This window comes from Capra hircus, chromosome 15, assembly GCF_001704415.2.
Source record: "Capra hircus breed San Clemente chromosome 15, ASM170441v1, whole genome shotgun sequence".
Classification (NCBI taxonomy): Eukaryota; Metazoa; Chordata; class Mammalia; order Artiodactyla; family Bovidae; genus Capra; species Capra hircus.
In genome coordinates, this window is record NC_030822.1 from 57,409,388 (window position 1) to 57,423,344 (window position 13,957).

The 13,957-nt window shown below is 39.0% G+C and overlaps 2 protein-coding genes across 3 annotated transcripts; one reads left to right on the forward strand and one right to left on the reverse strand.

Moving 5' to 3' along the window:
- RBM7 (RNA binding motif protein 7) lies at positions 2,370 to 9,689 on the reverse strand. Of its 2 annotated transcripts, none has more exons than XM_005689471.3 (5): positions 9,534 to 9,689; positions 8,489 to 8,651; positions 7,733 to 7,820; positions 4,718 to 4,799; positions 2,370 to 3,824 (listed from the first exon to the last, which is right to left on the reverse strand). In XM_005689471.3, exons 1-5 carry the CDS (start codon positions 9,627 to 9,629, stop codon positions 3,465 to 3,467), a joined length of 789 nt encoding a protein of 262 aa, XP_005689528.1. In that variant the 5' UTR covers positions 9,630 to 9,689; the 3' UTR covers positions 2,370 to 3,464. The 2 variants fall into 2 exon arrangements, with proteins under 2 accessions (XP_005689528.1, XP_013825006.1); XM_013969552.2 differs by lacking the exon at positions 9,534 to 9,689 and adding an exon at positions 9,317 to 9,409.
- On the forward strand, positions 9,597 to 10,434 carry C15H11orf71 (chromosome 15 C11orf71 homolog). Its single transcript, XM_005689472.3, has one exon. It carries the CDS (start codon positions 9,959 to 9,961, stop codon positions 10,355 to 10,357), a length of 399 nt encoding a protein of 132 aa, XP_005689529.1. The 5' UTR covers positions 9,597 to 9,958; the 3' UTR covers positions 10,358 to 10,434.

Below are 13,957 nucleotides of genomic sequence, written 5' to 3' on the forward strand. Positions count from 1 at the left end.
GTCTGACTCTGTGTGACCCCGTAGATGTCAGCCCACCAGGCTCCCCCGTCCCTAGGATTCCCCAGGCAAGAACACTGGAGTGGGTTGCCATTTCCTTCTCCAGTGCATGAAAGTGAAAAGTGAAAGTGAACTCGCTCAGTCATGTCTGACTCTTAGTGGTCCTATGGACTGCAGCCTACCATGCTCCTCTGTACATGGGAGTTTCCAGGCAAGAGTACTGGAGTGGGGTGCCATCGCCTTCTCCGTCATGGAGATGTCTAGTGAGATACAAATAAAAAGAAAATTTTAATACAGTGTAAAGTCTATTATAAAAGAAATGCAGGGTACTATGGGAACACATAAATTGGTATGTAAACTTTAGGGTGCTGTTAGAACATCCCTGTTAACTGTCTATTCTAGGATGGTGGCAGTGGATACAGAGACGAAGGCCCTACACAACAGAGTGGTATAAAATTTTCTGATGGCTGATTGGATGGAGGAGGGTGGAGTCAAAAGATTCTTTGGGGGGAATCTTAAGGTGTTCAGATTAATGTATTAATTTATACATGTTATGCATAAAAGGGTAAAATAAGGGCCAAGTTTGAAAAATACTGTTATGTATAAACGTTACTGCAGCACGTTTTATGGCACTGTTCTGTCACTATGAAAAAGTCAGTGTTAGTATATGATGTTTATGAAACACTGGACTACAGAACCCTGTTGTTTTGCAGAACGTATGAGAGTAGTTTCATGGAACACACACTGGGAGAAATTGCTCTCCATAAAAACGATTTCTTCCTTTCTGCTTCTGCAACTCTCAACACCTCAGTGCACAGTCTTACCAACTATATTCAATTCTTTATGGCTGTCTTCTATCCCTTTACACAAGGGTTCCCAACCTCCTGGATATAATGCCTGATCATCTGAGGTGGAGCTGATGTATTAATAATGTACACAGTAAATGTGATGGACTTGAATCATCCTAAAACCATTCCCCCTACCCTCTCCAGTCTATGGAGAAATTGTATTTCATGATACCAGTCCCTGGGGTCAAAAAGGTTAGGAACCACTGTCGTCCACAGCACATGTATTTAGTTAGGTTACTTTCAACTGGGTGAAGCTGAAGAGAAAAAAGATGCCCTGGGACCTCCTAAGGGGGCTTCCCCGGTGGCTCAGTGGGTAAAGTGTCTGCCTACAATGCGGGAGACCTGGGTTCAATCCCTGGGTCGGGAAGATCCCCTGGAGAAGGAAATGGTAACCCACTCAAGTACTCTTGCCTGGAAAATCCCATGGACTGAGAAGCCTGGTAGGCCACAGTCAATGGGGTCGCAAAGAGTCGGACACAACTGAGCAACTTTCCCTTCCCTTTCCCTTCATAAGAGGTGTCCCAAAAATATTAAAAGAAAAATTTTATTCTGAACCAGTGACTGGTAAATCAATATGAAGGGATCTGACCCACAGGTAAGTCACAATATAGTATTAATCTGTTACTATCTACAAATGCTAATAAATAAATTTCCATATAGGTAAGACAACGGAAAATAACAGGCTCATTAGAGATAGTGACCTGGAGAATTCAATGGACTGTACAGTCCATGGGGGGTCACAGTCAGACACGACTGAGCAACTTTCACTTTCATTAAAGACTATTTTAAATTTATTTTTTAATTGAAGGAAAATTGCTTTACAGAATTTTGTTGTTTTCTATAAAACCTCAACATGAATCAGCCATGAAGTCGCTCAGTCATGTCCAACTCTTTGCGACCCCATCAAGTTCCTCCATCCATGGGATTTTCCAAGCAAGAGTACTAGAGTGGGGTGCCATTTCCTTCTCCAGAGGATCTTCCTCACCCAGGGATCAAACCTGGGTCTCCCGCACTGTAGGCAGACGCTTTACCGGAACTGCTTTGTTGTTGTTCGGTTGCTAAGTTGTCTGACTCCTCTGCTACCCCATGGACCGTAGCCTGCCCGACTCCCCTGTCCATGGGATTTCCCAGGCAAGAATACTGGAGTGGGTTGCCTTTTCTTCTCAAGAACTGCTTAGAAGGACATAAATTTCTGATCTTAATGTTCTCTGTGCTAGTAACTGGATGGCTTCACATACCCAGGGCACAGAAAAGCTGTGCATATTTAAAAACAGAGAAAATCAAATGCATAAATTCCTAGATACCAGGGAGAGTAACCAAATTAGTTTACAGTGCTCAGAAACATAAACCATGTGTTATTGAAAATCTGACTCTAAAATATTAAGTTTGGTATGTTCAAAGGTATATTTCAGGATACTCTAAAAACTGACACTTTTAACACCAGGCAGTCAATGAATAAAAGCATGTTGCTAGTTTTTTGTGTGCAGTGTCCCTAAAGTTAGTGATGTCAAAAAAAAAAAGACATTCTTTCATTTTGTTTTCAATATATTAAAAAGCAACATAGTACAAATGCTGTAGTTAATATTAAAAAGGACTCAAATTTTACAAGGAATTAATTTTTTATAAACAAGTTCTACAATGAAAGGGAAACAGCATCTTGATACATAAAAGTGTTGTTAAACAAGATTTAAAAATTTTTAAATCAGAAAATGTTTCAGACTAAATTCTTTCAAATTCAAACAAAAAAAAAAGCAACCTGTACAATCTCCATAATAAAATGTGTCCCTATATACTTGTCCTGGATACAATGTTAAAATTTTCAAAGTTTGAGTCACAGAGGCAGTACTTTAAAAAGTACATTTTCAGTTAAACATTTTACTATTTATCCACCTATGCATTTATGTTTTTGTTCTTCCAGAAATAGGGGATTTATATTAACACTGTATTTTTACTGTAAAAAACTACATTTAGTGATATTTAACTTCCTGAGTGGCTTCAGTCATACATCGATTTAATGAGCAAATTCTAAAATTTTACAACGAAATAGCATGTGTAGATGTCAAGATCATGTCACAGAACTTACACTTAAGTTCTCTGAGAAGTTAAATATGGTTTATCCCCAAACTTTTATCAAAAAGCTTTCTCATATGTTAGTAAAATGAATCACTGAAGTTAAACATTTTCTTATTAACAAAATACTGAGTCAATTCTGACTATCAACTTGAATATTTTTCATTATATACACGAAAAATCTGATTCACCAACAAGAAGCTTCTTGCAATACAAAAAAATAATTAAAATATTTTCTTCATAATACAACTAATCCATATAATACATCCTTTACTCAATTGTCTAAAATGATTAGGAATTGTGGCACTTTCTTCTGCATAAAACCCTTTCCTCTTTTTAAAACCCTGAGGTGAAAGGCTATGAATATAATAAAACTAGAACCACAATTCTTCTCATGTCTGTATTGAATTGCTATTGGGTTTTAAAATTTTTACAAAGAAATGTGACAACTTGTAAAGCTGCTCTATAGTTTTTTAAGAAAACATTCTCAGAAACAACTTAACAAAAAGGGACCTAAAATGACCCTATGAGAAATCCTTATAACACTTGTTAGTGTCGAGATGAGCGCCATTTTCCATTTCTACCACTGTCTCTTCTGTTATCATAGTCATGGCTCCAGCCATCGTGATTCCTGTCTTCATAGAAAAAATCATCTCTGTTTCCTCTGTAATGATGGTCAGACACATCACTGTAACGCTGTTCACGGCTGTAATGTCTATCCATCACGTAGGGATGAGAATTCAGTCTGACTTTTCTCTGTGATGATGGTGTATCTTGGCGCCACTGGGAGCTTGAAGACTGGTTAAACGTATGATTATGTGACTGAACTGATGGGGAAAATCCTGACTGATCCAGATGCGGAGAACCAAATTTCCCTCCATATGACATCTGTCTCAAAACATTGTTCATCTGAGCAAAGAGAAAAAGAAGAAAATGTTAAGCACAAATATTTCTAGGTATCAAAGGCAACAGATATCTAGCCCATGGTTAAACACAATAATGGAAAAGCAAAATCATTCTTACCTATCTGAATTTTAAGTTAAACACAACTAAAAATAGTAGAAATGGTGAGTGAAATGGACTAGTAAGGAGAAAAAGAGAGATAAGTACTAAATGACTAGATCACTGGTTCTCAAATGCTGCCTATGGGAAGATATTAGGCAATGATGATTTTTTTTTTAATGGTTTATAGCAAAATGAAAAAAAAATGTTTATAAAAGCTCATATCCCTTTATACTAATTTCTCAATTTTATTTTACTCTTGTATTTTATTCTGCAGACTGTGAAATACACAAGTCTAGGTACCATGAGCCAAGATTGTGATTTGGGCAAAGAAACTAAAAAGAAAGAAACGTGAGAAAAAGAAAAAAATGAAAGATTTGGAGACCGATCAAAGACAAAAAGAAAACAGCAAAGATATCTAAGGTTTTATTACTGGTGATATTATTACAGAAAAAAATGGAAAGTTCACAAGGAAGGGGATCTAGAAGATGCCAGTATATTAAGGTATTAAGTATTAAAGACAGTATATGATAGAAATTACTCAGCATAGGTTACAAGAACATCAGAGAATATGAGTTTCCAATACTTGCAACACACACACTAACAATGGTTAAAGAAAAATACAAATGTGAACAGCACTCTTCTATTCATCTTTGATCTTATAAATATATATTTCAGCCCAGTGGAAACTGAAATCTACAAAGACCATGCTAGTCTAACTAAAATTTAAGAAGTTAAAAAAGAATTTTAACTAAGTATAATTTTTCTTTTTAGCAACTCAAGTTGAATAATCAGCTTACCACTGCTTGTCTCTGAAAATTTTCTGAAGACGAGAAAGATCTTTGAATTGTCTGTGCTGATGGAGTCATGTTATCCACCGTCCTTTCATGAAAAGTAAAAAATAAGAAAACATACAATACTTATAATATATAACATATTATATAATCATTCATATATTCATTCAACAAATAAACATGACAATCATGAGTAAGACCCAATCTTCAAAGATGGGAATCAATAAGCCCAACAAGGTATCTGCTCTCAAGGAGCCAGGGGTAAGGATTCAGACAATAAGAGAATCTCACATGGTTATAAAGACATATAATATACAACTATGTAAGTTGAGGTGACAGAGAAGGGATTCTATTTTAGCCTGACTGGTCAGGAATGGCCCTTCTAAAAAGGCAATATCTGAAGTGAGAGCTGAACAAGATTACCTGAAGATAATACATTCCAGCTGAGGGAAGGACTAGCAGTGGAGAGCAAGCTATAGTGTGTGGGCCAAACCCAGTTTGTGCAAAGCTTGACTGGAACACAGCCAACCTCTTTTGTTTTTGTGTAGTGCTACAATGGCAGAAGAAACTAGTTCTTCATAGAAAAAAAAAAAAAACCACCTGTCAATTTACAGGAAAAAATTCCCTGGGCCACTAGTGCAAAGGCCTAGACTGAGCACTAAAATGAAAAGGATTTGATCAATTAGACATAATAGGTGAGGGAATCAGAAGAAATAAAGGATAAAATCTAGGGCTATACCCTGGTGGTCCACTGGTTAGGACTCCACACTCTCACTGCCGAAGGCCTGGGTTCAATCCCTGGGTTGGGAAGATCCCCTGGAGAAGGGACCACCATTCACTCCAGTATTCTTGCCTGGAGAATTTCATGGACAGAGAAGCCTAGTAGGCTATAGTCCATTGGGTTACGAAGAGTCAGACATGACTGAGTGACTTTCAAAGAAAAAAATTACTGAGACAAGAAAGAGTAATAGGCTTTGGGGAATAAGGAATTCTATAACATAAAGAGAATATTAATCTAAAGGATTTAAACCTTATTCCTCACTTCCTGAAGAGGTAACTTGCTCTACAGAAAAGCTCAGAAAAGATTTTAATTTTATTTTAAAATACACCATTGGAATCAAACCACCAACTGATTTATCTTATAGTTTAGATCTTTTTATTTAGGGTTCTTTTTTCTTACTTTTCTAAAGCAGAACTGATTTTACTCAACTCTACAAAGAAAGCTATTTACACATTCGTCCATTCATTCATTCCACTGAGCACATGGGATCTCAGGTCCTTGATCAGGAATCAAACCCATGCCCACTGCAGTGTAAGGGCAAAGTCTTAACCACTGGACCACCAGGGAAGTCTCATCTTTTGTTTTCTTAAATCATATTATGTGTCTGCATGCCAAGGGGGTAAAAAGTATAATTTTACTTGTAGAGAGTATAAAAATCAGGTACACACTAAGACTTGATTATAACTATTTACTCGTGTATTTTCCCCCCCAAGAATTTCTAAGATGGGTTAAAAACCTTTTTCCCCCCCTCCACCTAAGATAACTTACAAGTTTCTATCATAGTGGTTAGAGATGCTTCAAATTCCAACTGTACTGAAAAGCATTTAAACACAATTTCAGCTGGCAAGAAGAGCATACCCTTCCAGATTACTGCTTTCTTAGAATTTCACCTTCTAGACTCTTCATATTCATTCACCCACTTCTCTTCAGCTCCTGGCACCACCTTAATCCAAACTATCAACTCAACCGCAACAGCTTCCTTGCTTCTAATACCAATACTTTGCTACCAACGGATTCCTAATTGGTCTGTGTTCACCCTTGTCTCCTTCAATCCATTCTCTCCCAGTGCACCGAAGTAGCTCACGAAAATACAAACCTGCTCTTTTTACTATCCTACCAAAAATGTTTCAGTGTCTTCCTACTGTTCTTAAGGTGAAATTCCAAAATCCTAATTATGACATAAAACAAAGACCCTATGCCATCTGGCCTCTGTTTACTCTGACAAGATCACCTACTACTCTCCATTTTTCATTCATTATGATCTAGGTACACTGGCCTCTCTCAGGTCCTCATTCACTTATCTCTCCTTATTAAAACTTTCTAAACTCTTTCTACTCATATCATGGTGGGTGTGCTCAATCACACTGCCTGGGTTTGAAAACAACCTCAATGCTTATGAGCAGTTCACATTTGAGCAAGTTAACCTCCAACCCTCATTTTCTTCATACATAAGGTAGAGATAATTCTTACCTCATAAGACTGCTGTGAGGGATAAATGAGATCATAAATACAAAGGACCTGGTGACAAATCTGACAGGTGACAGGATTTTTTAACTCTTTCTTGAGTGAAGCACATTACGATTGATAAATTGCTCTACGGACATACCAGGAAAAAACCATCCCTAGTAAAAAATTAGCCTCCCCAAAGAAAACTATTTAAGTAGATACAAATACGGTACCTTTTCTAATCCTTAGTAACTAAAAGGGATTTTAGAGATCATCCAAATCAACTCTTTTTCCTTACAAATGGAAAGATAGGGCCACAGACTAGCTCAAGATTACATAATTATTAAGAGACATATTTAGAATCCACCTTTATGAACTCCTAGTCTGTTTACTAATAGGTATTTTTAATCTGCAAGTAACAATCAATTAGTGGTCATAGAACTAAGGTGAATTTAAAAAAATAAAACAGAAAACAGAGGGTAGTACAAATAGCAAGGGTTAAGTAATGTTTTGAGAAATTCTGTGTCAGTATATACATGTATGTGGGTTTGGGTATATGTCTTTACAATGAACATAGTTACACATGTATTTATTTTAAGGGAACTATATACAATGGGCCAACAGTCCCCTTAGAATAGATACTATGTGTAACTATAATCCAAAATAGCAAATACAGCAGCAGAAAAAAGAGGTAGGAGCATAATGAAGGAAGCCAATCACTCATGTGTTTTTTGAGATCACAACCTAAAAAAAATTCCTGATAGATGATTTTTAAAATAGGTGCAAAATATTACCTGCTAGGAGATGTGGAAGTAGGGCTTGAATTTCCAATATGATGCTGGGAATATGACAAACTGACCTCCTGTGAGGCATGGCTACTTCCTAAATGAAACAATTTGAGAAATTCTTATTGTTAGAAAGTTTAATTTGAAATTTTGTATTCCTCAGCCCAATCATTCCAAAATAGGTAGACGTAACTTAAGTTGAAAACCTCAAATTTCAGTAAATCGCTTTATAGTTCAGAGTGAAAACTAAGTGTTTAATACCAGATATATTTAAAACAAAGGGTTAGAAATAAGGTACTACCCAATGTACAACAGACAATGTATAAATACCCAATTTGGCCACAGTACTCTGATCCCCACACTAAATTGGAAAACTGAATACAAGGAAAGTTTCATCCTCACATGATCACGCATCAAAATTTGTAAAAGTAAATTACAAAGCAGTCAGGAAGACTTTCAGGAAATAATCTTGGTGCTTTTAGAACATGAAACCAAAATCAGTCATTCTAACAATGAAGGTTTATGTTCTTTTCACCAACTCAAATCGAAATTTTAACTCTTTCGAAAATTACCACTTTCAAAATCCATACTGTCAATGTTACCCATTTTTAGCAATATATAGTTTACTATTTATAAAGCTTAAAGCATTTTCACCCAAAAAGATGTTCTCAAAAAAAGAGGTTCTCTAAAACTGAATAATAAAATTAAAAACAAAAAACAAAGCAGTGAACAATCTCTCTCCCCAAATCATCAGTAAATAGTTACCTGCTCTAAACTGAATCTTGATAGGCCTTCCAAAAAGTTTGATTCCATTAAGCAGATTCATGGCGTAAGGAACAGATACTTCATGTTTGAAATTCACAAACGCAAACTGCTTCGGTTTACCATCCTTGTCTTTTGGAATTTTCACTTTAATTACTGGACCAGCCTACAGATACAAAAGTGTTCAGAATTTCAGTAAGGCAGTTTCAGGAAATACTCAAATGTCACAAAGTTTATAATGTAACCATGGACTCTTAAAAAACGGATACACACGGATTTCCCTCACTGTTAAAGAGCCTATAGATATGACTAAAAATTAGGTTAACTTACTTCGGGGGAGGGAGCCCATAAAGAACTGGAAACCCAATCACTGAATTTACGCTTCACTGCCCTTTATGACTTTAACGTCTCGGCCAACACCCATCGTTTTCCCACTTTGTGGAAATTAACGTTTATCAAGAGCAAGTTTTCTTGGACTAAAAGTTCACTTTTGCATTGATCAATCAAACCATTACCAGCTGTTGGAGGGTACTGGAGGGAACAAGTTTAACACGTTTTAATACAGATCTTAATACAGAGACACTAAATGCCGCTTTCCTAGGAGTCTGAGTTTTTTCTACGGAGTCTTTTCTTATGAGTCTGTCTTTGCTGCAACTTCGTAAGAAACTTAAGTGTAAAATGGATACTGACAAATAAATTGAAATAAAATTTACAAGCAGAAGATGAGAAAAGGAGGAAAAGTACAGCTTAACGAAGGACCCACACATCTGGGGCCCCTTAAAGAGCCTGAGTCTTTACCACAGGAATGCCCGATTGAGAACCCACCAGCACCTTTAGTCTTCACTTTGGCCTGAATTAGGGTTCTTCTCAGAAAGCCACACGCAGCGAGCGCCTCCCTTTCTAAGCGTGACCCCGGCCTCCAGCCCGCCCACCTGTCAGGGTGCCGGGACGCACCGTCCAGCTTCCGCCAAGGAAGCGCGGATCGCCGTTGGGCCGGACCCTAGGCGGGCCGGAAAATGAAAGGAAGAGGCTTATCCCAGCCGCTTACCTGGTGGAAAAGCTCGAAGAGGAGTTCCTCTGTCACTTTCGTTTCAAGGTTGCCCACAAAGAGAGTGCGATCCGCTTCGGCTGCCGCCGCCCCCATCTCAGCGTCGCCCCCTCCCGAAAAAGGCCGAAGGGTCGCCGCCGACGCACGCACTGCGCACTCTCAGAAACCCCACGTCCTCGCGCACCCAGGCGTCACCGACGTAAACGTCAATCACGCCGGCTCTCCGCGGCGTTGACGTGCGCTGACGGACTGCGCATGCTCCGAGGAGAGGGCTCGGGGAAGGCTCCTGGTTGCCGCTGCTGTAGTGATGGCTTCCAACGAAGTTGGTCTCCGCTGTCCGGATCCGCTGAACTGATCTGCGGAGTCGCGAAGGGCCTACCTTGACCGAGAGTCGTAAGATCAGATACTACGGGCAGTATTTGAAGATGGCGCAGAACTCTGTGTCCCTGTCCGCCGGCGATCGAAGGAGTCGGGTGGCTTACCTTAGCTCTTCCCACGGTGACCTCAGCTCGTCGGCCTTAGCGTTGGCAATGGTCTCCGGAGACAGCTTCCTCGTTACCAGGCCCGAGGCGATTCTTCCAGAACCTGTTCCTCGATCCTCCGTGCGGCTGAACTTCCGGACCGAGAGCCGTCGGGCGCCTGGTGGCGGCCGAAGCCCGACCCGCTTTAACGAGGGAAGGGAACTGGAGGCGCGGAGCCGAAGCCGCCAGGCCAGATTCTCACCTTACCCGGGCCCTGCGGTGAAACTCGACCTTCTAAGAAGTGTCCTGCAACAGCGTCTGGTGGCACTTGGAGGAGTTATCGTAGCCCGTCTTTCAGCTTAAAACCAATACCTTCCTCGGCCCTTCAATTAGCGTGTAAACAAGGCCTCTCTCTAAAATACATTCTTGGTGCAACCGAAGTCTTCTTTTTAGAGGGGCGTCTTTTCTGTAGCCTAGCCCAAAAGAAAATGTTTGCAGTTGTTTGAGTCACACGGTTTTAAATAGCCATGATGATTAGGTTAGAAGGGAGGAGGAGCGGAGATTTTATTGAGGTGGTCACAAAGCTGAGCTCATTGGATCGTCCTTCCCAGAGGTCAATAGTCCCTTCATCCTCCCAACAAAGAACCACATTTTTCTCGCTTTCCATGTCTTAGAATCCCTGGCAGATTCTCTTGCCTTGAGACCTGTAATTCCGAGCTTCGTTAACTGCCTACCTTTCCACCTCAGGCTAATACTACCTTTACTTTTGTTGGTTTATTACTGGCATAACCTCCCACCCATGGTCCAACACTTAATCCTATCATTTTGCCTTTTACACTTCTTCCATTCCCTTCCTCATCTTTTCTTAAGGAATGTCCATAAACTTCAGTCTCTACTACACTAAAGCAACAAAAGCAAAACCTAAACTTCCGTGCTCCTTCAAATTTTTAAACGGATTTACGTTTCTTTATTTGCCAAAGTTTCCAAATAATTTTTACACTATGTCATTTTATTACTCACAGTCAATCCCAGCTTCCTTAATCTGAATCTTGTTCCCAAATAGGCAAAAATTGGAAACCTTCATCTTACAATCTACTACTGTTAGGAAGCTGATCATGTATTCACTCTAGCATCTTCCTTAAACTTTCCTGTTTGTCTTTCCCATTCAAACATTATATTTGAAGATCGTCCCAGTGCTAAGCACTTTGGATGAACTTTTCCTAGCCCTGCTAACAAGGAGATCAAGTATACTTTGGATTTAGTGGCTAACAAATCACCAGGCTGGATTGTTATTAGGTCAAGTGATGAAAATAACCCTAGTTGCCATGGCTTTCCATAATATTGCACTATCCTGGTTCTTCTCTTAACCTGGCTGACTACTCTTTGAAAGTGTTGCTCAGCCACCCCGACTTTCTGCAACCCCATGCACTGTGTAACCTGCTGGGTATCTCTGTCCATGGAATTCTCCAGGCAGGAATACTGGAGTGGATAGCCATTCCCTTCTTCAGGGGATCTTCCTGACCCAGGAATTAACTTGGGTCTCCCATGTTGTAGGCAGATTCTTCACCATCTGAGCCACCAGGGAAAACTCTTTAATCTGCTAATAATTTTGTCTTAATCATATATTCCCCAAAGTTTAAAGGGTGATATTGGGAGAAAATAAGTGGGTTTTGTAAAGTGGCAAATCTTAAGCAGGTAAGAGTCTAGCTTTTTCCCAGTGGACTCTGGTCTATAATTGTGTTAGATAAAGCAAAATTACCACACATAAAACAGAACTGAATCGTGAAAACTACATTCTGAGAAGAATTTTGACAAACCAAAGAGTGTCCATATGAGTGATTAATATAGTGAGATGTCTAGAAACCACCTCTTAAGAAAAATGTTTGACAGGGTAATAATAGCTACGTTTTATTGAGTACTGTGTGCAAGACAATGTGCTAGGGGCGTTTGTCGTTTATTTAGATATTTATTGAGAACTTATTCTGTGCCTGCTGCTACCTGTGTTAGGTATAGAATAAAGTGCTGAACAGGATAGGTAAGGTCTCTGCTCTTACGGAGCTTTATATCTGTCATTTAATTTTCATAACAGCCCGTAACAAAAGTAGTATACTTCATTTCATTGCTGAGTAACCAAGGCACAAAGAATTGAAGTAAAGAACCTTGAAGCCATTCAACCCAGGTTCCTCATTAGAATCATGTAACACCAAAAGGACTTGAGTGATTATTTTCTCAATTCTCCCAAGGATAGTATCTAACTGATGGTATTCTAGATAGCTGAAAATAAGTTAGTTCATAATATATGGATTCTTCGGGCTGGATGTGGTTGAGAAAGAATCCCAAACCTATATGTGAAGAGTTTGGGGAAGAGTAGTAAAATTAAGACTGAAGGTAAGAAGGGTTTTCGTAAAACAGAGATGCCTGATGGTGGAAAATACCACTTTACAAGATAATGAATTAACTGTCCAAAGTTCTCATAGAGGCTAAATTGTGTCAGTTTTGAAATTGGACTAGACGACTTCTTCAGTTCTTTCCCATTTGACCTCTAATTCTACACTTTAAATTAAAAACTTGATTAAAATTGAAAAGAGAACTGGGGGGCGAGAAGAGAAAAATGAAGTATGATACATAGGGTGACCGTATTTACTGTGCAAACCAGGGCACTTAGGAGGGAAAGGGTGGTGGGTATCAGTTATGTTTTACTTTAGCAAAGGCATAAAAAAAAAGCTGTCCTAGGCAGCCAGGTTGGATCATATCACACTAGAAGGTGCTACAACATTAAATACACCTTTGAGGCATATTCCTTAGCTTCAGGGGAAGAAGGCTGAGATTTGTGAAGGAAGGGACAAAAATTTGCCATAAGTGTGCACAGAAGCATGCAAGAGGAAGAGAACCCAGTGGAAGTGACTTGGTTTCTGTTTGTTCTCACATAGGGTCATCAGAAGTAGGGCTTTGATTAAATAATAAACAATGTACATGTGCCAGAAATAAAGAAAATGATACAAAAAATTGTTTGATAAGAGTAGAACCTTGTTCACATAAATTCTGCATCATTTTATTTATTTTTTTGTCCACACCACCAGACATGGGATCTGAGTTCCACAACCAGAGATCAACCCTACGTGCCCTGCAGTGGGAGTGCAGAGTCTTAACCCCTGGACCACCAAGGAAGTCCCAATGCTTCATAATTTTAAATCTGAGCTGATGAATGTCTAATATCTCCTTGTTCTTTGTATTTGCAAGTGTCCCAGTTACATCTTCCTAGAGTCACAAAGACTCTAGGAAGACTCTAGACTGTTTGTGGAAGCAAGGACCGATAGAAACCTCTTGAAATGATCTAAAGCAGGAACAACTAAGTTTCCCAAAAGCGGTCCATGTTATTAAAAATCCATATGTTGGTATACAAAATGACTTTTAGTATCACTGCCTGTGTAGCATGTTACCATTCTAAATTAGATGAATTTTCTAAGACAAAAGATAGTCCCTCAATACTCCATTGTAAGTTTTTAAAAAGCCATGGTAACTTCCTTTTTGTTTTTATAGACCTTTTTTTATTGTATCATACTAGGCAACTGACTAGTATGTGTTAAAGGTAAATTCTATTAGTATATTTACTTCCTCTACTCATTAGCTCTAAAAGTCTTGAATGCCTGTTTAGGGTACAGGAAAAAGAAGGCGCTCTCAATAGCTGGATTTGGTGCTAAGCCTAATTCTGAGAGGGGTAACTCACCAGAAAGAAAAGAAAGTCCAATGGGAGGGAAGAGTAGGTAGACTTAATTTTGAGGCTTAGCTGTATTTCAAACAAAATTATGTCTTTTATTCCTTTGGTGCATCTATCCAGATCACACTCAGGTGCAACTTTTTTCTTTCCAATTTCCATGAGTGTGCATGCTAAGTCCCTACAGTTCTGTCCAACTCTTTGTGACCCTGTGGACTGTAACCCACCGGGCTTCTCTTGTCCATGGG